This window comes from Oncorhynchus nerka, linkage group LG9a (assembly GCF_034236695.1).
Source record: "Oncorhynchus nerka isolate Pitt River linkage group LG9a, Oner_Uvic_2.0, whole genome shotgun sequence".
Classification (NCBI taxonomy): Eukaryota; Metazoa; Chordata; class Actinopteri; order Salmoniformes; family Salmonidae; genus Oncorhynchus; species Oncorhynchus nerka.
The window spans coordinates 41563727-41587445 of NC_088404.1; the positions used below are offsets into that span (position 1 = coordinate 41563727).

The window sequence follows — 23719 nt, forward strand, 5'->3', positions numbered from 1 at the left end:
GAGGTGAATGAATGTACAGCAACCAATGTGGTAATGGGTGGGGTCATTTTTGCTTGTTTTTGTTGTTCTCCATTTGAACGTTTTTAAACTGTATAGACACGCAGTAAATGAGCTTCAACTTTCTTAAAATGTCTTAGATGCAGGGATACAGCAAATGCTGCACTGCATAGTGCAAGTTCAGAGAAGGAGACCAGACCACATCATAGTGCAGCAACTCACTCACTCACTACTTCCGCTGATAACATCTGAGTGAGTGAGTGAGTGAGAGAGAGGGGAGAGAGAGAGAGAGGGGGGGAGAGAGAGGGAGAGAGAGAGAAACAGAAATACAGAGAGGAGAGAAGGTGAGAGAGAGAGGGATTCGCTTGCTACTATGGATAGGGAATTCTTATTTACCCAACGGCACCTGCGTATTGGAAGAGAGCAAGTGCCATAGCATAGGGCCACAGGCTATAAGACCCATCAAATCCTATTATTTTTTTCTAGCCTAGAGGTAAAGAACACATTCTGTGTTAAAGAAGTCATCTTTTTTCTGAACTTAAATGTGTTCGATTTACCAAAGTGAGGTCACAGCAACCATCCGTTTTTATGGGGCTCCCGGTGAATAGCGTTGAGAGGCAGTATTTTCCACCCAAACGCTACTCTCCGCTGCCACGATTTCATTTCGCGCCCTCGGAAAAAAAAACATGCCCCGGGGCTCAAGGCGCGCAGACTGAGGGAATAAAATGCCGCTTCTGACGGGCTGTCAAACTCCCACATATTTCCAAATGAACTAGAATACATTATAGTGAGATGATGAAGCCAGCGCTTCTTCAATAACGTCATTTCACGAAACAGTGCATGTCAACACATTTAACGTTAATATATTGGCTATGTTCTCGATCTTTCATTTTAAATGACTGATATCTCTCAATAATGAGACATGCATTTGCTCATCTGATATGCAGGCATATCATTATTTACAAATCGAAAAAAAATATATCAAAGGTTGAGGGCATCTACTAGTTGAATATTCAAACACATATGCATGTGTGTCAGTCCATGTAAATTGTCTATAGATAATACAAATCAGACCCAATACTTTTTTCAGATTGATACGGATGCGTTATTCCGGCTGGTATAAAAAAAATCCCCCTATAAATCTATTGGTTGTGGTCTCGGCGGCGCCTCTATCCAATGCTTTGCTCATGAGGCTGCAGTTCTATTTGGGAAGTTGGCAGCTCGCGACAAGCTCTTTACTCTCACGCTCGCAGTTCGACTCTGGAATTATGAGCAGAGCTGGTCAAACCTGTACCTTGTTTTGAAATTTATTCCCAGAGAATTGAGACCATGGAGATTGGCATCCGCATCCTCATTGTGTTCCTCGTCTCACAGGTAAGCAGGATCGTTTTATGTGGCAATAGCTCCCTCCCGCATTTGTTCATCAATGATTTATATTCCAGTCTTTAACATGCACTTAACTAACTGCAAGGGGGCAATGTATATTTGCATTGCATAGCCAACGATATTGCATGCTTGTCTACATAGATTGAATGAAACCTAAATATAAAATAAAATACATTAAGCCAATATCATTTCAGAACGGTGAATCGTACAGTAACTTAATAGCACGAAATATATGATTGGGAAGCAGTCGAGGAATAAGACTGCCAATTATTTACATGTAGCATTTGCGGCACCTAGTCGTTTTGGGGTGTGAGTGTCGAGTTTGGCATTAATCTGCAGTGGTCAGACATTCGGTTTAGAGATGCCGTTCATATTTAGCCGTCCATTAAGGATATTGGGGGTAATGTGTGGAGCTATGTGCAAATCACGGCCGAACATTTGTCTCCAGCCACATCTATATTCCGCTCAGCTACAAAGTTGAGCGTTTCTTTGGCTCTGTCTCTGTTCATGTGGGTGAACGAACGGTGTGAGGGGAGGATTCACATGGCAGGCAGCTCTTGAGCTCTCTGAGAGTATAACTGAAGCAGTCAGTGTCTAACTTGAATAATAAGGCCATAGTGGTATTGGACGCTAGGAATGCAATTTAGATGCATTTTCTTGTATTTATTTCCCCTCTCCGTTTCCCTTTGACAGCCGCCTCTAATGTAGGCTATACTTGCTCAGATAGCTCGCTGCCAATCTTATCTGGCATTCCTTTGGAGAGACTGATAACTTGGAGCAGATGCCTCCTTCAATCACACTTTGCTCTATTTAAGTGCTGAAGGGCAACATAGCTGAATAATGACACAGCAAAATCAGCCTAGTAGGCGACCAATTTTCAAAGCCTTGGTTGTTTGTAGGCTACTGTTGCTCATCATTGCAGAATGAAGTTGCAATGAAAATATGAAACATGGGGACATTTTACAAAGTGTTCACTCAACAGGTGCTGTCAACTGCCTTGTTTGAGACCTGGATTCCTAGTAGGCAGCATCAAAGGTGACCGCTGTCCGGTGAACACCCAGTTGTCTATCGCCGTCAAAGGGCAAGGTGCAAGCAGTGACAGGCGCAGAATTGTCCGGCTTTTCCTCGAATTTTGACCATCACGATTGGTAGCTTTACTTTTCATATTTATTAGTGTTGATAGATGACATGGTTATTGTTGTGTGTTGGAGCCCAGATGTTTGTTACTCAACTTTTGCTATGAGTAGCTGCATTCTCAGGCTACCAAGCAGACTCCGTTTTGTACTGCTGCTAAACTTGCACTGCATTTATTTCCACTGATGTCTGGCTAAAATGGCAGAAATAAACATACTTTGTTATATTAAAAAATAGATTTAATCGGGTGCTGGGTGGTACATGTAAATGAAGGAGAAATAAAAGTTCATTCCTGCTGCATCTGGAGAGAATGTGTCCCAGACTGTTACTGCCAGAGTTGTCTGGCTCTCTGTTGGCCCAAATGCCAGATCAACACAACTTACATCCAAGTTCTTATAGCTGTACCCTATGCCTCTACCATGTCCTGTTATCCCATGTGTACTACCCCATGTTAATCTGTCTATAACCCACTGAATACAGGCCAATATCAGTATATTACTGTACACTCTGTGTGTGATCAAGTGAACCCCTGTTATTTATAGCAAGCAGCCCAGGTAGGGCGCCAAGTTTGCCTCCAGAATAAGCTGCTGCTGTGCCCCCCATAAATCCCTGTATTTGAAATGAAACGCTAAGCAGTTGAGAGCCTCAGCGATGATTCAGAATAAGAACACCACAGCCGGGAGGTGCATGTGCCAATATTTCTCTATCTCTCACTCTGCCTTTCTCCCTGTCTCTGGCTCTCCTTTTCTCCCTTCCTTTTTTACATATTTTTCTCTGAAGCAGTCTTGTGGACCTGGAGACTGTTTATTTTATAGACTTATCTAAGTATTTCCTCAAAAGGCTCAGCACAGTGCACTGTGCAGGTGGTTTTAGGGAATGAAAAGGGAAAGATAAAGGGCAAGAAAGTGATGGGACCCTCTTCTCTAAGATGACTGCAATACAGGCAGTAGTTATTTTCTTCTCCGCTAATACCTGGGAGTCAGTCAGCGAGCTCGGCCCGGGAAGATAGATTTGTTACTCTGGACGTTTATGGGTCTGGTGGTCAACAGACTGTTAAAGTCCCCTCTAAGCCACCCTGCAGTGTGAGTGTGACAGGGGGGTGTTGGCAGGGTCCTTTAAGGTCATGGAGTCCAGGGGAATGTTAAAGTGACCGTTCAAGGGGGAATGGGAGAGCGAGCGTTACCTTGGTGCCTGAAAACAGACAGACAAGAGTGCCCACCTCAGTGACCCTCCTCTCCTCTAGCCCACGGCTCACTCCACTGATCCAGCAGTATCAAAGAGAAGGGACACAGCCATGGCCGCATGTCAACTCCATTTATTACTGCAGCAGCAGGTGCATGGACAGGGGACTACACACACACCCCACTGCCTGCCCGTGGCCAGTTAGACAAACACAAACACACACACACAAACACACACACACAAACACACACATAAACACAAAGACACATACGGTCATATCACTGCCAAAATTCGGAAATGCACACAAGCAAATTTGATTGGCTGAGAATATAAATCTTAGCCCTACTGAGGTGAGTGCTCAGAGGTAGAAAACATCTCTGTTTTAGTGATCTTATCAAGCTTAGCTAAGCCAAAAAGTATAAACTCATCCCTCCCTCCCTTCCCCACACACACAATTCCTAGCCATGCCCTCAATTAACCCTTTAGCCTACTTTTACATTGAACCTTAAAGTTTGGGAGAAGTTTTGGATACAGAGCAGGCTAAACCACATTCCTCCCAACATTCTGTATCTGATGTTTGGTGTTTTGAGGAGCTTTGTATTTCCTAGTGTTAATTATGTCTGGTGAAGGATCACAATAAGTCCAATGAGGGAAGCCAGTCATTAGTGCTGATGGCTATCACATTCTCTCTCTCTCTCTCTCTCTCTCTCTCTCTCTCTCTCTCTCTCTCTCTCTCTCAACTTGTGAGGGGTGCAGCACTCCACCCAAGGTCAGCCATGGACCTGATGATTCTCCTAATTGCAGATCTCTCACCCCCAGATCTATTTGTGGGACTGGGTTACAGATGAACACCAAAACAGGCTGTTATCACATCATCAGCCCTGGGCCATGAACACACAGGTCAGGTGGCTTGACCCCAGCATCCTCCTACATGTCACGGATGAGCTGCGTGTCCAGTAGTAATGAGTGATTATGGAGGCATTAGCCGTTGGAGGGTTGAAAGTCTTGCTCCCCAGTGGTGTAATGAAGGGAAGGTATGAAAGGAGAGAGCCAACCCTGTGATGTTAGAGACGTTGGAGAGCTCTTAAGAGTTTATTTGGGTGTAGCTGTTATTGATGGCAGCCATTCTGGAGTAAAAGCTTCCTGGAAATGATGATGCTGACGGAAATGCACCTGCGTGAATGCACACACGCACACACACGCACGCACACATGCACACACATGCACGCACACACACACGCACACACACGCACACATGCACACACACGCACACACACGCACGCACACACGCACACGCACGCACGCATGCACACACACACACTGTCTTAATGGAAGACTAAGCGAAGCAGGGAGCGAGCAGATCTACAGTGCTCTCTCCCCTGATGATTGTGGTTCAGCGGTTCACTTTAATGGACTGTAAGGTCTTAACTCTGTTCACGGAGGGTTTGACCTTGTGGGAAAGTGAACCATCCATATCTTCTCTGCCTGGAGCAAAGCAATTTAGCTCTCATGGAATGGAGGGGTAGAGGACTGCAAGGTAGGACTGGAGGGGGATGTTTTACCGGCCAGGAAACTCTGATAATTAGAGTAAATACTGTATGTCCCCAAACAGAGAGCTCTCCATTTGAATGTATCCAGGTTTAATATCGGCCTGCTGTAGCCTAATTATACAAAATGCCAATGGATATAAATTCAATGAATGTGACAACTGAAAAGGTTTCTGTCATGGGCAAATGAAATAATGGCTTGTTTGTGTGCCTGTGTTAGTGTAGAGAGAGAAAGAGAACCTTGTGAACTGGCAGACAGTGTTTGGCTGTATTTATGTTATGAGAAATCCTATTTTCCCTAACCCTAACCTTAACCCATATCCCAAACCCTAACCCTAACCTTAACCCATATCCCAAACCCTAACCCTAACCCTAACCCTAAACCTAACCCTAACCCTAATTGTACCCCTAACCCTAATTGTAACCCTAACCCTAACTCCTTACCATTACCCCTAACCCTAATTGTACCCCTAACCCTAATTGTACCCCTAACCCTAATTGTAACCCTAACCCTAATTGCAACCCTAACCCTAATTGTACCCCTAACCCTAATTGTAACTCTAACCCTAATTGTAATCCTAACCCTAATTGTAACCCTAACCCTAACAGTAACAGTAACCGTAACTCTAAACCTAATCCCTAAGCTTAAAATAGCCTTTGTTCTTGTTTTACTATCCTTGTGGGGACGTTTGGGGATTTTAGGTCCACACAAGGAAAGAAGAACCAACACACACACACACACACACACACACACACACACACACACACACACACACACACACACACACACACACACACACACGCACGCAGAGCAGAGAAAACTGGAGGAGGAGGGGAGATGGCAGTGGGATGGCGTCACCCTGTTTCCACAATGTCTTCATCTCTTCGTCTGTTTGCTGTCATCCTTCCGTCAGGCAGATAATTGCTGGGGAAGAGCTGCAAAGCCCGGGACTCCCAAATCCTCAGTACAAACAGAAACAGCCAGGCAGCCAGAGAGAAAGGGAACCAGTGACTGTCTGAGGCTGAGCATACTGCACTGCTAGCAGGCAGTCTCTGTTTCCATGCCAGACTCTGTCTGTATCACTCTCTCTCTCTCTCCATTCTCTCTCTGCTCCCTCATTCTCTCACATTTAAAACATGTATTCATGAGTACTCACACTCTCTCTCTGTTTTTCCTGCCTCCCATTCAAATTCACCAACAACACAGACAGAACACATCCCAGTCAGAGATGCACACAAGCACACATTGTGGCTTTAATTTGTATCTATGTGTATGGGGGGTGACAGAGCACATTTTTACATTTTTACATTTAAGTCATTTAGCAGACGCTCTTATCCAGAGCGACTTACAAATTGGTGCGTTCACCTTATGACATCCAGTGGAACAGCCACTTTACAATAGTGCATCTAAATCTTTTAAGGGGGGTGAGAAGGATTACTTTATCCTATCCTAGGTATTCCTTAAAGAGGTGGGGTTTCAGGTGTCTCCGGAAGGTGGTGATTGACTCCGCTGTCCTGGCGTCGTGAGGGAGTTTGTTCCACCATTGGGGGGCCAGAGCAGCGAACAGTTTTGACTGGGCTGAGCGGGAACTGAACTTCCTCAGTGGTAGGGAGGCGAGCAGGCCAGAGGTGGATGAACGCAGTGCCCTTGTTTGGGTGTAGGGCCTGATCAGAGCCTGGAGGTACTGAGGTGCCGTTCCCCTCACAGCTCCGTAGGCAAGCACCATGGTCTTGTAGCGGATGCGAGCTTCAACTGGAAGCCAGTGGAGGGAGCGGAGGAGCGGGGTGACGTGAGAGAACTTGGGAAGGTTGAACACCAGACGGGCTGCGGTGTTCTGGATGAGTTGTAGGGGTTTAATGGCACAGGCAGGGAGCCCAGCCAACAGCGAGTTGCAGTAATCCAGACGGGAGATGACAAGTGCCTGGATTAGGACCTGCGCCGCTTCCTGTGTGAGGCAGGGTCGTACTCTGCGGATGTTGTAGAGCATGAACCTACAGGAACGGGCCACCGCCTTGATGTTAGCTGAGAACGATAGGGTGTTGTCCAGGATCACGCCAAGGTTCTTAGCGCTCTGGGAAGAGGACACAATGGAGTTGTCAACCGTGATGGCGAGATCATGGAACGGGCAGTCCTTCCCCGGGAGGAAGAGCAGCTCCGTCTTGCCGAGGTTCAGCTTGAGGTGGTGATCCGTCATCCACACTGATATGTCTGCCAGACATGCAGAGATGCGATTCGCCACCTGGTCATCAGAAGGGGGAAAGGAGAAGATTAATTGTGTGTCGTCTGCATAGCAATGATAGGAGAGACCATGTGAGGTTATGACAGAGCCAAGTAACTTGGTGTATAGCGAGAATAGGAGAGGGCCTAGAACAGAGCCCTGGGGGACGCCAGTGGTGAGAGCGCGTGGTGAGGAGACAGATTCTCGCCACGCCACCTGGTAGGAGCGACCTGTCAGGTAGGACGCAATCCAAGCGTGGGCCGCGCCGGAGATGCCCAACTCGGAGAGGGTGGAGAGGAGTATCTGATGGTTCACAGTATCGAAGGCAGCCGATAGGTCTAGAAGGATGAGAGCAGAGGAGAGAGAGTTAGCTTTAGCAGTGCGGAGCGCCTCCGTGATACAGAGAAGAGCAGTCTCAGTTGAATGACTAGTCTTGAAACCTGACTGATTTGGATCAAGAAGGTCATTCTGAGAGAGATAGCGGGAGAGCTGGCCAAGGACGGCACGTTCAAGAGTTTTGGAGAGAAAAGAAAGAAGGGATACTGGTCTGTAGTTGTTGACATCGGAGGGATCGAGTGTAGGTTTTTTCAGAAGGGGGTGCAACTCTCGCTCTCTTGAAGACGGAAGGGACGTAGCCATCGGTCAGGGATGAGTTGATGAGCGAGGTGAGGTAAGGGAGAAGGTCTCCGGAAATGGTCTGGAGAAGAGAGGAGGGGATAGGGTCAAGCGGGCAGGTTGTTGGGCGGCCGGCCGTCACAAGACGCGAGATTTCATCTGGAGAGAGAGGGAGAAAGAGGTCAGAGCACAGGGTAGGGCAGTGTGAGCAGAACCAGCGGTGTCGTTTGACTTAGCAACGAGGATCGGATGTCGTCGACCTTCTTTTCAAAATGGTTGACGAAGTCATCTGCAGAGAGGGAGGAGGGGGGGGGGGGAGGAGGATTCAGGAGGGAGGAGAAGGTGGCAAAGAGCTTCCTAGGGTTAGAGGCAGATGCTTGGAATTTAGAGTGGAAGAAAGTGGCTTTAGCAGCAGAGACAGAAGAGGAAAATGTAGAGAGGAGGGAGTGAAAGGATGCCAGGTCCGCAGGGAGGCGAGTTTTCCTTCATTTCCGCTCGGCTGCCCGGAGCCTTGTTCTGTGAGCTCGCAATGAGTCGTCGAGCCACGGAGCGGGAGGGGAGGACCGAGCCGGCCTGGAGGATAGGGGACATAGAGAGTCAAAGGATGCAGAAAGGGAGGAGAGGGGAGTTGAGGAGGCAGAATCAGGAGATAGGTTGGAGAAGGTTTGAGCAGAGGGAAGAGATGATAGGATGGAAGAGGAGAGAGTAGCGGGGGAGAGAGAGCGAAGGTTGGGACGGCGCGATACCATCCGAGTAGGGGCAGTGTGGGAAGTGTTGGATGAGAGCGAGAGGGAAAAGGATACAAGGTAGTGGTCGGAGACTTGGAGGGAGTTGCAATGAGGTTAGTGGAAGAACAGCATCTAGTAAAGATGAGGTCGAGCGTATTGCCTGCCTTGTGAGTAGGGGGAAGGTGAGAGGGTGAGGTCAAAAGAGGAGAGGAGTGGAAAGAAGGAGGCAGAGAGGAATGAGTCAAAGGTAGACGTGGGGAGGTTAAAGTCGCCCAGCACTGTGAGAGGTGAGCCGTCCTCAGGAAAGGAGCTTATCAAGGCATCAAGCTCATTGATGAACTCTCCGAGGGAACCTGGAGGGCGATAAATGATAAGGATGTTAAGCTTGAAAGGGCTGGTAACTGTGACAGCATGGAATTCAAAGGAGGCGATAGACAGATGGGTAAGGGGAGAAAGAGAGAATGACCACTTGGGAGAGATGAGGATCCCGGTGCCACCACCCCGCTGACCAGAAGCTCTCGGGGTGTGCGAGAACACGTGGGCGGACGAAGAGAGAGCAGTAGGAGTAGCAGTGTTATCTGTGGTGATCCATGTTTCCGTCAGTGCCAAGAAGTCGAGGACTGGAGGGAGGCATAGGCTGAGATGAACTCTGCCTTGTTGGCCGCAGATCGGCAGTTCCAGAGGCTACCGGAGACCTGGAACTCCACGTGGGTCGTGCGCGCTGGGACCACCAGATTAGGGTGGCCGCGGCCACGCGGTGTGGAGCGTTTGTATGGTCTGTGCAGAGAGGAGAGAACAGGGATAGACAGACACATAGTTGACAGGCTACAGAAGAGGCTACGCTAATGCAAAGGAGATTGGAGTGACAAGTGGACTACACGTCTCGAATGTTCAGAAAGTTAAGCTTACGTAGCAAGAATCTTATTGACTAAAATGATTAAAATGATACAGTACTGCTGAAGTAGGCTAGCTGGCAGTGGCTGCGTTGTTGACTTTGTAGGCTAGCTGGCAGTGGCTGCGTTGTTGACACTACACTAATCAAGTCGTTCCGTTGAGTGTGATAGTTTCCACAGTTTCCACAGTGCTGCTATTCGGGGGCTAGCTGGCTAGCTAGCAGTGTCGATTACGTTACGTTGCGTTAAAAGAACGACAATAGCTGGCTAGCTAACCTAGAAAATCGCTCTAGACTACACAATTCTCTTTGATACAAAGACGGCTATGTAGCTAGCTATGTAGCTAGCTACGATCAAACAAATCAAACCGTTGTACTGTAATGAAATGAAATGAAAATGTGATACTACCTGTGGAGCGAAGCGGAATGCGACCGGGTTGTTGAGTGAGGAAGTTCTATTCAGCAGACGTTGGCTAGCTGTTGGCTAGCTAGCAGTGTCTCCTACGTTAAGGACGACAAATAGCTGGCTAGCTAACCTCGGTAAATTAAGATAATCACTCTAAGACTACACACTCTAAACTACACAATTATCTTGGATACGAAGACAGCAAAGACAGCAAAGACAACTGGTAGACAGTGGACGTTAGCTAGCTGGCTAGCTGGCTAGCTGCTGGGCAGATAGCAGTGTAGATTACGTTAGGACGACGAAATACGATGATTACGCAATTATCTTTGATACAAAGACGGCTATGTAGCTAGCTAAGGAGAAATTGCTAAGATTAGACAAATCAAACCGTTGTGCTATAGTGAAATGTAATGAAAAGTTATACTACCTGCGAGCCGAAGTGCGAATGCGACCGCTCGCTCCAACCCGGAAGTAGCATGCTCATTATAAGTCTGTGTTCCTGTGTCCTCTGTCTGTGATGATTCCATCCCGTTGTATAAGTAAGAGCTGCTGCGTGTGTCTGTGAGGCTGAGACTATAGGAGATGGTAATGATCTATCAGTGTGTAGTAAGGTATTGAGAGAGAGAGAGCTGGTATGTGAGTGCTGCTGAACCCTGGGCAAGCATCATCTACTCAGCAGGCTCTGTGGGAGCCAGACAGACCAGCCTGCTGAAAGATGAGAAAGACGCTACATGAGGCATGGTAATATGGAGCTGCTTACGGTGCACTGTATTATACGGTGCACTATCCCCCCTGTATTATACGGTGCACTATCCCCCCTGTATTATACGGTGCACTATCCCCCCTGTATTATACGGTGCACTATCCCCCCTGTATTATACGGTGCACTATCCCCCCTGTATTATACAGTGCACTATCCCCCTGTATTATACAGTGCACTATCCCCCTGTATTATACGGTGCACTATCCCCCTGTATTATACGGTGCACTATCCCCCTGTATTATACAGTGTACTATCCCCCTGTATTATACAAGACACTATCCCCCTGTATTATACAAGACACTATCTCCCCTGTATTATACGGTGCACTATCCCCCCTGTAGTGCACTATCCCCCTGTATTATACAGTGCACTATCCCCCTGTATTATACGGTGCACTATCCCCCTGTATTATATGGTGCACCATCCCCCTGTATTATACGGTGCACCATCCCCTGTATTATACAATGCACTATCCCCCTGTATTATACAGTGTACTACCCCCCTGTATTATACAAGACACTATCCCCTGTATTATACAAGACACTATCCCCCCCTGTATTATACGGTGCACTATCCCCCTGTATTATACAGTGTACTATCCCCCTGTATTATACAAGACACTATCCCCCTGTATTATACAAGACACTATCCCCCTGTATTATACGGTGCACTATCCCCCCTGTATTATACGGTGCACTATCCCCCTGTATTATACGGTGCACTATCCCCCTGTATTATACGGTGCACTATCCCCCCTGTATTATACGGTGCACTATCCCCCCTGTATTATACAGTGCACTGACGGCCTAGGAACAGTGGGTTAACTGCCTTGTTCAGGGGCAGAACGACAGCTCAGGGATTTGAACTTGCAACCTTCCGGTTACTAGTCCAATGCTCTAACCACAAGGCTACCCTGCTGCACTATCCCCGCTGTATTAAAAGGGTTGTGAAATACTAATGAGTGGCGTGATGATGACTTTGGTTCTTAACAAGGAGAAGCGCTTCCCTCTGGACAGGGAGGTGTGTGTGGACGCATGGCGATGGGAATGATGGATGACAGGGGGGAAGATAAGTGGGAGGCAGAGAGAGATCTGCATCTCCCTGATTTATGATGAGTGCTGTGTGTGTGTGTGTGTGTGTGTGTGTGTGTGTGTGTGTGTGTGTGTGTGTGTGTGTGTGTGTGTGTCACACTCCCGCTGATTGCTGCACTTTCACTGGAGCAAACTTTTTCCATACTCACCTTTTCACTTCTCTATTCCTCTGCCTCTCTAACTCTGTACCTGTGATTTTATGACTCTGTCCCCAGCCAGTGCGTCTCTGGGGGGCTGAACTCTCTGTACCATTTCAATGTGGCCTAGCATTACAGCAGTCTCTTGGAACAAGCCAAATGGAACACTTGTTCTGAATGTAGCCCATTATGCCCTTTCCCTGCCACCCTCCCAGCTCAGCGAGAGGGTGGTAACCAGTGGAGACATTAGAGGCCATGGCTCTCTTCAGAGAGAGGTGGTCCTTTTTCACCCCTGTCTCGTGCTCTCCCCCCTGCTCGCTAGTCCGCCTGTTGCCTTTCATCTTCTGTAATCCACATCAGAAGGTGTGAGCAGAATGTCACATCTGGGAGAGAGGGAATCAATCAACCTGCCTCCACCCCGACAACCGCAGTACTTCCCCTGGACTGCAAGATGGCGACATGGAGCCAGATATCCTATTGGGATGGAGACCGGGACAATGCTCTTCAGATCTGCCTACCTACCCAGCCCCACTGTTTGAAGTGTGTGTTTTCGAAAATGCTTTGCCAAAGCAGATTGGAGATTAAACATGTGAACTTGGCTGTCAGAAGTGAGTTGCCGTTGGAGGACTAGGAAATAGAGCATACAACACACTATATTGGTAAGGAGGTCGCTTGCAGGCAATTAGAATAGCTTTCCCCTTTTATTGCTTTTGATGTCATCGTGTGGTGGAATGATTGAGCCAGTACTTTAGTCTGCCTTTGACTGGGGGCTGGAAGTTAAATTGATTTAATTTAGATCCAATTAATATCCTCTTTTAAGGGTTTGGTGGTTGTGTAATGCAGTCTGAAATGATGGGTGAAATAGAAGGGATGTTATTGCCAATGATCTTTTCCATACCATAGTCATCATCCACCATATACAGTGGGTATCATAAGTATTCACCCCACCTAGTATTTCTTCACATTTATTTGCATTATAAAGTGTGATTAAAATAGATTTAATGTGATTTTTTTTGTTATTGATCTATACAAGATACTCCATTATCTCCATGGCTCCCGAGTGGCGCAGCAGTCTAAGGCACTGCATCGTAGTGCTAGAGGCATCACTACAGACCCCGATTTGATCGCGGGCTGTATCACAACTGGCCATGATCGGGAGTCCCATAGGGCGGCACACAATTGGTTCAGCATCGTCCAGGTTAGGGGAAGGTTTGGCAGGGGTAGGCCGTCATTGTAAATACTTTTTTAAATATTTATTTTATAATAATAATAATGTCATAATAAAAAGAAAATAATATATTCTATAAACGTTTACAAATTAATCAAATTAAATAACTAAAACATAGACATTGCATAAGTACTCACCCCCTTTCTTTAGGCTTAAAAAAAGTGGCTTAACAAATCACATAAATTAAATGGACCTATGAAATAATAGGGGTTGACATGATTTTTGAATGACTACCGCTTCCTCTTTCCTCCATACATACAACATCTGAAAGGTCCCTCAGTTAAGTATTGAATATCAAGCACATATTCAACTACAAAGACCAGGGAGCTTTTTGAAAGCCTCATAAAGAAGGGCAGTAATTGGTAGCTGGGTAACAATAACAAATCAGACATTCAATATCTCTTTAAGCATGGTCAAATTAGCATTATAAATTGGGTGGTTCGAGCCCTGAATGCTGATTGGCTGACAGCCGTGGTATATCAGACCATATACCACAGGTATACGTTGGTAACCAGTTCATAATAGCAATAAGGCACCTGGGTTTGTGGTATATGGCCAATATACCACGGCTAAGGGCTCTATCCAGGCACTCCGCGTTGCGTCATGCAAAGAACAGTCCTTAGCCGTGTTATATTGGCCATATACCACACCTCCTTGTACCTTATTGCTTAATTATATTATGCTGTGGATGATGTATTAAACCACCCAGACACATCAAAGATACGGTCGTCCTTCTGAACTGAGCTGCAGGACAGGATGTCACCATGAGGTCATGAGGTCATTGGTGATTTTAAAACAGCTACGGGAACAGCTGTGATCGGAGAAAACTGAGGATGGATCAAAAACATTGTAGTGACTCCACAATAATGACTTAAATGACAGAGTGAAAATAGATTACAAATATACGAATACAAAGTATCCTTGACATTGGCAAAAACGGGAATTTTTCAGGATGAAAAGAAACTGGATGGAGCTAAGCACAGGCAAAATCCTAGAGGTAAACCTGTTTCAGTCTGCTTCACACCAGACACTGGGAGAGGAGTTCACCTTTCAGCAGGACAATAACCTATAACACAAAGCCAAATCTACACTGTTGCTTACCAAGAAGATGTTCCTGAGTGGCCAAGTTACAGTTTTGACTTAAATCTGCTTGAAAATCTATGGCAAGACTTGAAAATTGCTGTCTAGCCATGAGCCCCAACACCTTGAAAAGAATAATGGACAAATATATTGCACAATACAAGTGTGTAAAAACTCTTATGAGACTTAGCCAAGAAGACTCACAGCTGTAACTGCTGCCAAAGATGTATCTAACATTCACTCAGAGGTGTGAATACTATTTTTATCCAGGTATGTTAGTGTTTTATTTTTCATTCATCTTAAAAAATATCTATAATTTCTATTCCACTTTGACATTACAGAGTATTTTGTGTAGATTGTTGACGATTAATTACAATTAAATACATTTAATCCCACTTTGTAACACAATCAAATGTAAAGAACTCCAAGGGGTGAATACTTATGATACCCACTGTACTTTGTTTTGTAACCTGTACAATGTTTGATGTGTAGTATCACATCCATCATGTAGCATCTTACTGTAATTACATTCCATCAGACATGAGAAAGGCAAAGAATCCCTTTGAAGATTGTATGACCGTTGACCGTCACTTTGATATGAACATTATGTGATAGTAACAGAATAGGCCATTAGAAACGGGGAGCTGCTGTGCCTATTTTGACACATAAAACCCAGCCCATTTAATTTGTGTGTACAGAACACGTCTAAGTATAAGGACATATCTATTTAAAAAGATCCCTCTTGAATGCTGTTCTAAAGAAACCATTTTATGCCACTGAAGTAGAAGAGAAGCTGTGATTTTTGGTGTATAGAAATCTCAAAGCGTGTTAGTTATTAAGCGGCTTTGCATAGCTATTTTGGGGGGACTGGAAGCTATTGTTCTAGTGTTGAGATAAGATTTAAAGGTGTCTGATTGCAGCTCTGTCATGTGTTCAGTCAGGCACTAGTGATCAGGAAACAAATCTATACAGTTACATATTGGTGTATTCTTTTTGACGATCATATGGTACCGTTTTGACAATATTGCCACATTGTTTTTGCGCGAGTTGGTTGTACCTGCACCAAACCTTCAGTATTTTTCCTTCATATCTTGTTTTGCATCTTCTTTTTAAGTAGGTGGCCAATTTGTTTTCAGCACTTTTATTTCCATGACTGATCAAAAATTTTCTCATGGCTCTCTCTTGTCCTTCTGCAGAAGACACATGGTGAGCATTATGTTTGGATCATGGAATCGCAATAAAATCACAGTATTGAATCGCAATACAAATGTGACTGACCAGCTCAATTTGCTCTTATGTAGCAAAATTGGAAATTGTGTTTTTTTGCATTGGATAAAAGTACAGACTCAGAGCTAGAAAATGGTATATCATGCACTATAGTTGAGGAACAATGGGAAAGTAATTCAGCTTTGAAAGTTGTAACCCCACTTTTGAGAAAATGGCACTGGAGAGGTCTAGGTGGTCTACACCCACTCAGCATCGTTCACACCCTCTTAAGCCTTAGCCCCACACATCTTTTTAAGGATTTTCACGAGGCCATGTGCTAAGGAGAGTGAGTACAGTAGTGTACTAAACAACCAAATAATTAAAGACTAAAGGTTAGTTTATACTATGTCTATCGACATGTCTGTAGACAGTTGTCGCAATGACATCATGAACTATCTATTGTCTTCCGACATCAAACTTGTCGTTGTCGTTATGCAAAAAGTATAAACACAAAAACGACAGGCTGCATGACAGCCTGGTGGTCCATAGCATATATATATACCCCCCCCCCCCCAATAAACCCATCCATTTAACCTTTTCACACGTACCAACAAACGGGTGTGATCATTCTACAGTGGTCCCTATTGCGTACAATCAAACCTGTGTGATTAGAACACTTGATTAGAACACTTGATTAGAACACTTATTTAGAATGTCCATTTTCGATTGACGCAACAATTAGCATATGAGCTGGCCACACTTTTTTTTTCACAGAAACATTTTGCACGAACACAGTCCTTACAAAGTTATGTCCAGAATGTGACCAGTTTATTATAGGATGGAATGATCAGACATTCACAGAAGTAGCTACACCATAACACAATCATCCAAACCGGAAAAATGTAGGCTACATTTGTTCTAGCGCTAACTGAGGAAAGATTGACTTAACACAAGCTGCCATGCTTGTTTTTTTTTGCATCAATCAAAGATAATAAGAGGAGACAAGATGAGTTTGGTCTGTTTATAGTATGCATGTCAATGGGGGTGTGTCGTCTACGAGCATCCACTTCCCTTCATTCACTTTCGGAAGTTTACCCGAACGATGAGTGAACCATTCCTTCACCTCATTATAACATCTTTGGTCTGACAGATTACGTGACACCCAGAATGCATTGTATAATGTCAACAAACATGGCACCATACGTAGCTGGCAAATAGCTTAGCTCACTATAATCAGTACAACCTTCCAAAAAGTATTTTACACACATCATATGTGTCCATTACAATCTATGGAAAAATCTAAATGCATTATTTGTCAGTAGTACTTGAAAACATGTGAATAAAACTGTAACTACATTATGGTCCATATGTATAATATCTGAAAATGTAGCTAGCTAGACCCTCTTACCCGAATACATGGATGAAAGCTTCTCCCTCTTTGTCACGGATGTCATGGTTGCCCAGACATTCCACTGATTTCAAAACTCAGTCCTCCAGAAAGTGTAGAGCATCTTTCAAAAAAGTAGTGTTAGAAGGATTACCTACACATACTGAGCAGCTCATGTTATAGCCAGAAGCGTGCTACATGGCAGACAAATCTGAACTCATCTCTCAGCATGTCCAGCCCATTTTTATTTTTAATTTTAATTTTATTTTACCTTTATTTAACCAGGAAGGCTAGTTGAGAACAAGTTCTCATTTACAACTGCGAGCTGGCCAAGATAAAGCAAAGCAGTGCGACAAAAACAACAACACAGAGTTACAGTCCCAACGGTGTGATTTGTTTGATCGTAGCTAGCTACATAGCTAGCTACATAGCCGTCTTTGTTTCAAAGATAATTGTGTAGTCTAGAGCGATTTTCTAGGTTAGCTAGCCAGCTATTGTCGTTCTTTTAACGCAACGTAACGTAATCAACACTGCTAGCTAGCCAGCTAGCCCCCGAATAGCAGCATTGTAGAAGCTTTACACTCAACGGAACGACTTGATTAGTGTAGTGTCAACAACGCAGCCACTGCCAGCTAGCCTACAAAGTCAACAACGCAGCCACAGCCAGCTAGCCTACCTCAGCAGTACTGTATCATTTTAATCATTTTAGTCAATTAGATTCTTGCTACGTAAGCTTAACTTTCTGAACATTCGAGACGTGTAGTCCACTTGTCATTCCAATCTCCTTTGCATTAGCGTAGCCTCTTCTCTAGCCTGTCAACTATGTGTCTGTCTATCCCTGTTCTCTCCTCTCTGCACAGACCATACAAACGCTCCACACCGCGTGGCCGCGGCCACCCTAATCTGGTGGTCCCAGCGCGCACGACCCACGTGGAGTTCCAGGTCTCCGGTAGCCTCTGGAACTGCCGATCTGCGGCCAACAAGGCAGAGTTCATCTCAGCCTATGCCTCCCTCCAGTCCCTCGACTTCTTGGCACTGACGGAAACATGGATCACCACAGACAACACCGCTACTCCTACTGCTCTCTCTTCGTCCGCCCACGTGTTCTCGCACACCCGAGAGCTTCTGGTCAGCGGGGTGGTGGCACCGGGATCCTCATCTCTCCCAAGTGGTCATTCTCTCTTTCTCCCCTTACCCATCTGTCTATCGCCTCCTTTGAATTCCATGCTGTCACAGTTACCAGCCCTTTCAAGCTTAACATCCTTATCATTTATCGCCCTCCAGGTTCCCTCGGAGAGTTCATCAATGAGCTTGATGCCTTGATAAGCTCCTTTCCTGAGGACGGCTCACCTCTCACAGTTCTGGGCGACTTTAACCTCCCCACGTCTACCTTTGACTCATTCCTCTCTGCCTCCTTCTTTCCACTCCTCTCCTCTTTTGACCTCACCCTCTCACCTTCCCCCCTACTCACAAGGCAGGCAATATGCTCGACCTCATCTTTACTAGATGCTGTTCTTCCACTAACCTCATTGCAACTCCCCTCCAAGTCTCCGACCACTACCTTGTATCCTTTTCCCTCTCGCTCTCATCCAACACTTCCCACACTGCCCCTACTCGGATGGTATCGCGCCGTCCCAACCTTCGCTCTCTCTCCCCCGCTACTCTCTCCACTTCCATCCTATCATCTCTTCCCTCTGCTCAAACCTTCTCCAACCTATCTCCTGATTCTGCCTCCTCAACCCTCCTCTCCTCCCTTTCTGCATCCTTTGACTCTCTATGTCCCCTATCCTCCAGGCCGGCTCGGTCCTCCCCTCCCGCTCCGTGGCTCGACGACTCATTGCGAGCTCACAGAACAGGGCTCCGGGCAGCCGAGCGGAAATGGAGGAAAACTCGCCTCCCTGCGGACCTGGCATCCTTTCACTCCCTCCTCTCTACATTTTCCTCCTCTGTCTCTGCTGCTAAAGCCATTTTCTACCACTCTAAATTCCAAGCATCTGCCTCTAACCCTAGGAAGCTCTTTGCCACCTTCTCCTCCCTCCTGAATCCTCCTCCCTCTCCCCCCTCCTCCCTCTCTGCAGATGACTTCGTCAACCATTTTGAAAAGAAGGTCGACGACATCCGATCCTCGTTTGCTAAGTCAAACGACACCGCTGGTTCTGCTCACACTGCCCTACCCTGTGCTCTGACCTCTTTCTCCCCTCTCTCTCCAGATGACATCTCGCGTCTTGTGACGGCCGGCCGCCCAACAACCTGCCCGCTTGACCCTATCCCCTCCTCTCTTCTCCAGACCATTTCCGGTGACCTTCTCCCTTACCTCACCTCGCTCATCAACTCATCCCTGACCGCTGGCTACGTCCCTCCCGTCTTCAAGAGAGCGAGAGTTGCACCCCTTCTGAAAAAACCTACACTCGATCCCTCCGATGTCAACAACTACAGACCAGTATCCCTTCTTTCTTTTCTCTCCAAAACTCTTGAACGTGCCGTCCTTGGCCAGCTCTCCCGCTATCTCTCTCAGAATGACCTTCTTGATCCAAATCAGTCAGGTTTCAAGACTAGTCATTCAACTGAGACTGCTCTTCTCTGTATCACGGAGGCACTCCGCACTGCTAAAGCTAACTCTCTCTCCTCTGCTCTCATCCTTCTAGACCTATCGGCTGCCTTCGATACTGTGAACCATCAGATCCTCCTCTCCACCCTCTCCGAGTTGGGCATCTCCGGCGCGGCCCATGCTTGGATTGCGTCCTACCTGACAGGTCGCTCCTACCAGGTGGCGTGGCGAGAATCTGTCTCCTCACCACGCGCTCTCACCACTGGCGTCCCCAGGGCTCTGTTCTAGGCCCTCTCCTATTCTCGCTATACACCAAGTCACTTGGCTCTGTCATAACCTCACATGGTCTCTCCTATCATTGCTATGCAGACGACACACAATTAATCTTCTCCTTTCCCCCTCTGATGACCAGGTGGCGAATCGCATCTCTGCATGTCTGGCAGACATATCAGTGTGGATGACGGATCACCACCTCAAGCTGAACCTCGGCAAGACGGAGCTGCTCTTCCTCCCGGGGAAGGACTGCCCGTTCCATGATCTCGCCATCACGGTTGACAACTCCATCGTGTCCTCCTCCCAGAGCGCTAAGAACCTTGGCGTGATCCTGGACAACACCCTGTCGTTCTCAACTAACATCAAGGCGGTGGCCCGTTCCTGTAGGTTCATGCTCTACAACATCCGCAGAGTACGACCCTGCCTCACACAGGAAGCGGCGCAGGTCCTAATCCAGGCACTTGTCATCTCCCGTCTGGATTACTGCAACTCGCTGTTGGCTGGGCTCCCTGCCTGTGCCATTAAACCCCTACAACTCATCCAGAACGCCGCAGCCCGTCTGGTGTTCAACCTTCCCAAGTTCTCTCACGTCACCCCGCTTCTCCGCTCTCTCCACTGGCTTCCAGTTGAAGCTCGCATCCGCTACAAGACCATGGTGCTTGCCTACGGAGCTGTGAGGGGAACGGCACCTCAGTACCTCCAGGCTCTGATCAGGCCCTACACCCAAACAAGGGCACTGCGTTCATCCACCTCTGGCCTGCTCGCCTCCCTACCACTGAGGAAGTACAGTTCCCGCTCAGCCCAGTCAAAACTGTTCGCTGCTCTGGCCCCCCAATGGTGGAACAAACTCCCTCACGACGCCAGGACAGCGGAGTCAATCACCATCTTCCGGAGACACCTGAAACACCACCTCTTTAAGGAATACCTAGGATAGGATAAAGTAATCCTTCTCACCCCCCCCTTAAAAGACTTAGATGCACTATTGTAAAGTGGCTGTTCCACTGGTTGTCATAAGGTGAAAGCACCAATTTGTAAGTCGCTCTGGATAAGAGCGTCTGCTAAATGACTTAAATGTAAATGTAAATGGGTAAACAAACGTACAGTCAATAACGCAATAGAAAAATCTGTATACAGTGTGTGCAAATGAAATAAGGAGATAAGGCAATAAATAGGCCAATAGTGGCGAATTAATTACAACTTAGCAATTTACACTGGAGTGATATATGTGCAGATGAGGATGTGCAAGTAGAAATACTGGTGTGCAAAACAGCAGAAAAACTCAAACAAATATGGGGATGAGGTAGGTAGTTGGTTGGATGGGCTATTTACTGATGGGCTGTGTACAGCTGCAGCGATCGGTAAGCTGCTCTGACAGCTGGTGCTTAGAGTTAGTGAGGGTGAATAAAGTCTCCAACTTCAGTGATTTTTGCAAGTCATTCCAGTCATTGGCAGCAGAGAACTGGAAGGAAAGGCGGCCAAAGGAGGTGTTGGCTTTGGGGATGACCAGTGAAATATACCTGCTGGAGCGCGTGCTAAGGGTGGGTGTTGCTATGGTGACCAGTGAGCTGAGATAAAGACTTATAGATGACCTGGAGCCAGTGGGTTTGGCGACGAATATGTAGCAAGGACCAGCCAACGAGAGCATACAGGTCGCAGTGGTGGGTAATATATGGGGCTTTGGTGACAAAACGGATGGCACTGTGATAGACTGCATCCAATTTGCTCAGTAGAGTGTTGGAGGCTAATTTGTAAATTACATTACCAAAGTCAAGGATTGGTGGGATAGTCATTATCTCAGCCAGTCATGGCTTCCTGTCTTTTTCCGTGGCTAAACCAACTAGACTTGTAATTTAACAAATGTATTTATTAATGTAATTTTAAGGTAAGTTCCAGAAGGCATTTCTGACACAAAAAAACAAAACAAATTTTGATTTCATTTTTTTTGTTTACATTCAAATGGCTCTCCTGTGAAGTAGTAACGCACGACATACCCCTAGATTCCTGAAATGAGTCACATAGAGAATCAATAGAATCGTGAGGATCACAATTAGGGCTGACCTCAATTAGTCGACTGGTCGATTGTTTGATCTATAGGCTGTTGGTCAACCAAGATTATTTTCCGTCGAGCTGTACCAGTCAACAGTATGGACACAACTACTCATTCAAGGGTTTTTAAAATGTATTTTTACTATTTTCTACGTTGTAAAATAATGTGAAGTAATGTGAAACTATCATATAACATATATGGAATCATGTCGTAACCCAAAAAGTGTTAAACAAATCCAAATATATTTGAGATTCTTCAAAGTAGCCACCCTTTGCCTTGATGACAGCTTTGCACACTCTTTGTCACACCCTGATCTTTTTCGACTGTCTTTGTGATCGTCTCCACCCCCCTCCAGGTGTCACCCATCTTCCCCATTATCTGTCCGTTCCCTTGCTCTGTTCCCCGCTTCAGCATTAATGTTAATATGTTGTGTTACCCGTATGATGACGCTGTTCCTGGCTTGTTCCATGTCTGTTCCTCATTAAATGTTCAACTCCCGTGACCTGCTTCTCTTCTCCGGAGTTGGTCCTTACACTCTTGGCATTCTCTCAACCATCTTCATGTGGTAGTCACTTAGAGTGTGAAGGAAAAGCAGCCAACAAGTGCTCAGCATATGTGGGAACTCTTTCAAGACTGTTGGAAAAGCATTCCATGTTAAGCTGGTTTAGAGAATGCCAAGAGTTTGCCAAAGCTGTCATTAAGGCAAAGGATGGCTACTTTAAAGAATGTAAAATGTAAAATCTCTTTTGATTTGTTTAACACTTTTTTGGTTACTACATTATTCCATATGGGTTATTTCATAGTTTTGATGTCTTCACTATTATTCTACAATGTAGAAAATAGTAAAAATAAAGAAAAACCCTTTGTCAATCAAACTAAAATGCAACTGTTTAATACGAATAATTTTGCATTCAACTTGTAGCTCTGATTGTCTGTAAAAAAAAGGTTAAACACTCAATTGTGAGGCTAGATAGTGTATGAGGGCTGGACATGCAGCTAAATGAAAGTCAGATAAATGAAAGTCAGAAAAATGAAAGTAAGAAAAATGAAAAGACGATGTTTGCTGGGGTCTCGGGACTGATGGGGTTAACACTCATTCTCTAATTATTCGACACACAGAAATGCACACGCACACAGAGCACAGAGCACACACACATGCAAGCACACATATGCATGCTCATTATACATTTACCTTCAACCACATGCCATTATCTGATTTTCACGGCCCCGATCTGTGGGGAGTTTCAGCGAGCAGTCTAGATTTCTCTCTGGAACCAGCGGGCTGGATTTGATTTTCATTAGAATTTCATGTCTTGGCTGTCATATCCTCTCCCCACCCTGCACGCTTTGGTGGACACAATTTTCCGCTGCGGTGGACCCACACACGGTGGACTGGTTAGCTAGAGCCACAACGGGTGGCTGGTTAGCTAAAGCCACACCGGGTGGCTGGTTGTCAGTGTGTTGCACTGTTGAAGGCCTCTCTCGCACTGAAGCACTGTCCGACATCTATCATCAACACCACCCCCTGCTTCTACACACAAAATCAAATACCATTTTATTTGTCACATGCGCCGAATACAACGTGTCAACCTTACCGTGAAATGTGTGCTTATGAGTCCTTCCCAACAATGCAGAGTAAACAAATTATAATACAAAGAAAAATAGCATTCGTAAAAACACACACACACACACACACACATATATATACATACACACACACACACACACACACACATATATATATATATACACACACACACACACACACACACACACACACACACACACACACACACACACACACACACACAGGCATACACCCAGTGACAACACACATGGGTGTGTTGCTGTGT

The 23719-nt window shown here is 45.9% G+C and overlaps 1 protein-coding gene across 1 annotated transcript in view; it reads left to right on the plus strand.

Moving 5' to 3' along the window:
• The first annotated feature begins 1182 nt into the window (after nt 1-1182).
• The window catches only part of cdh13 (cadherin 13, H-cadherin (heart)), a 554022-nt gene continuing 531485 nt past the window's right edge, over nt 1183-23719 (plus strand). The window contains exon 1 of the mRNA XM_065022614.1: nt 1183-1371. Within this exon, the coding sequence (XP_064878686.1) occupies nt 1327-1371 (45 nt within the window). The 5' untranslated portion in view covers nt 1183-1326. The remainder of the gene's footprint in view (nt 1372-23719) is intronic.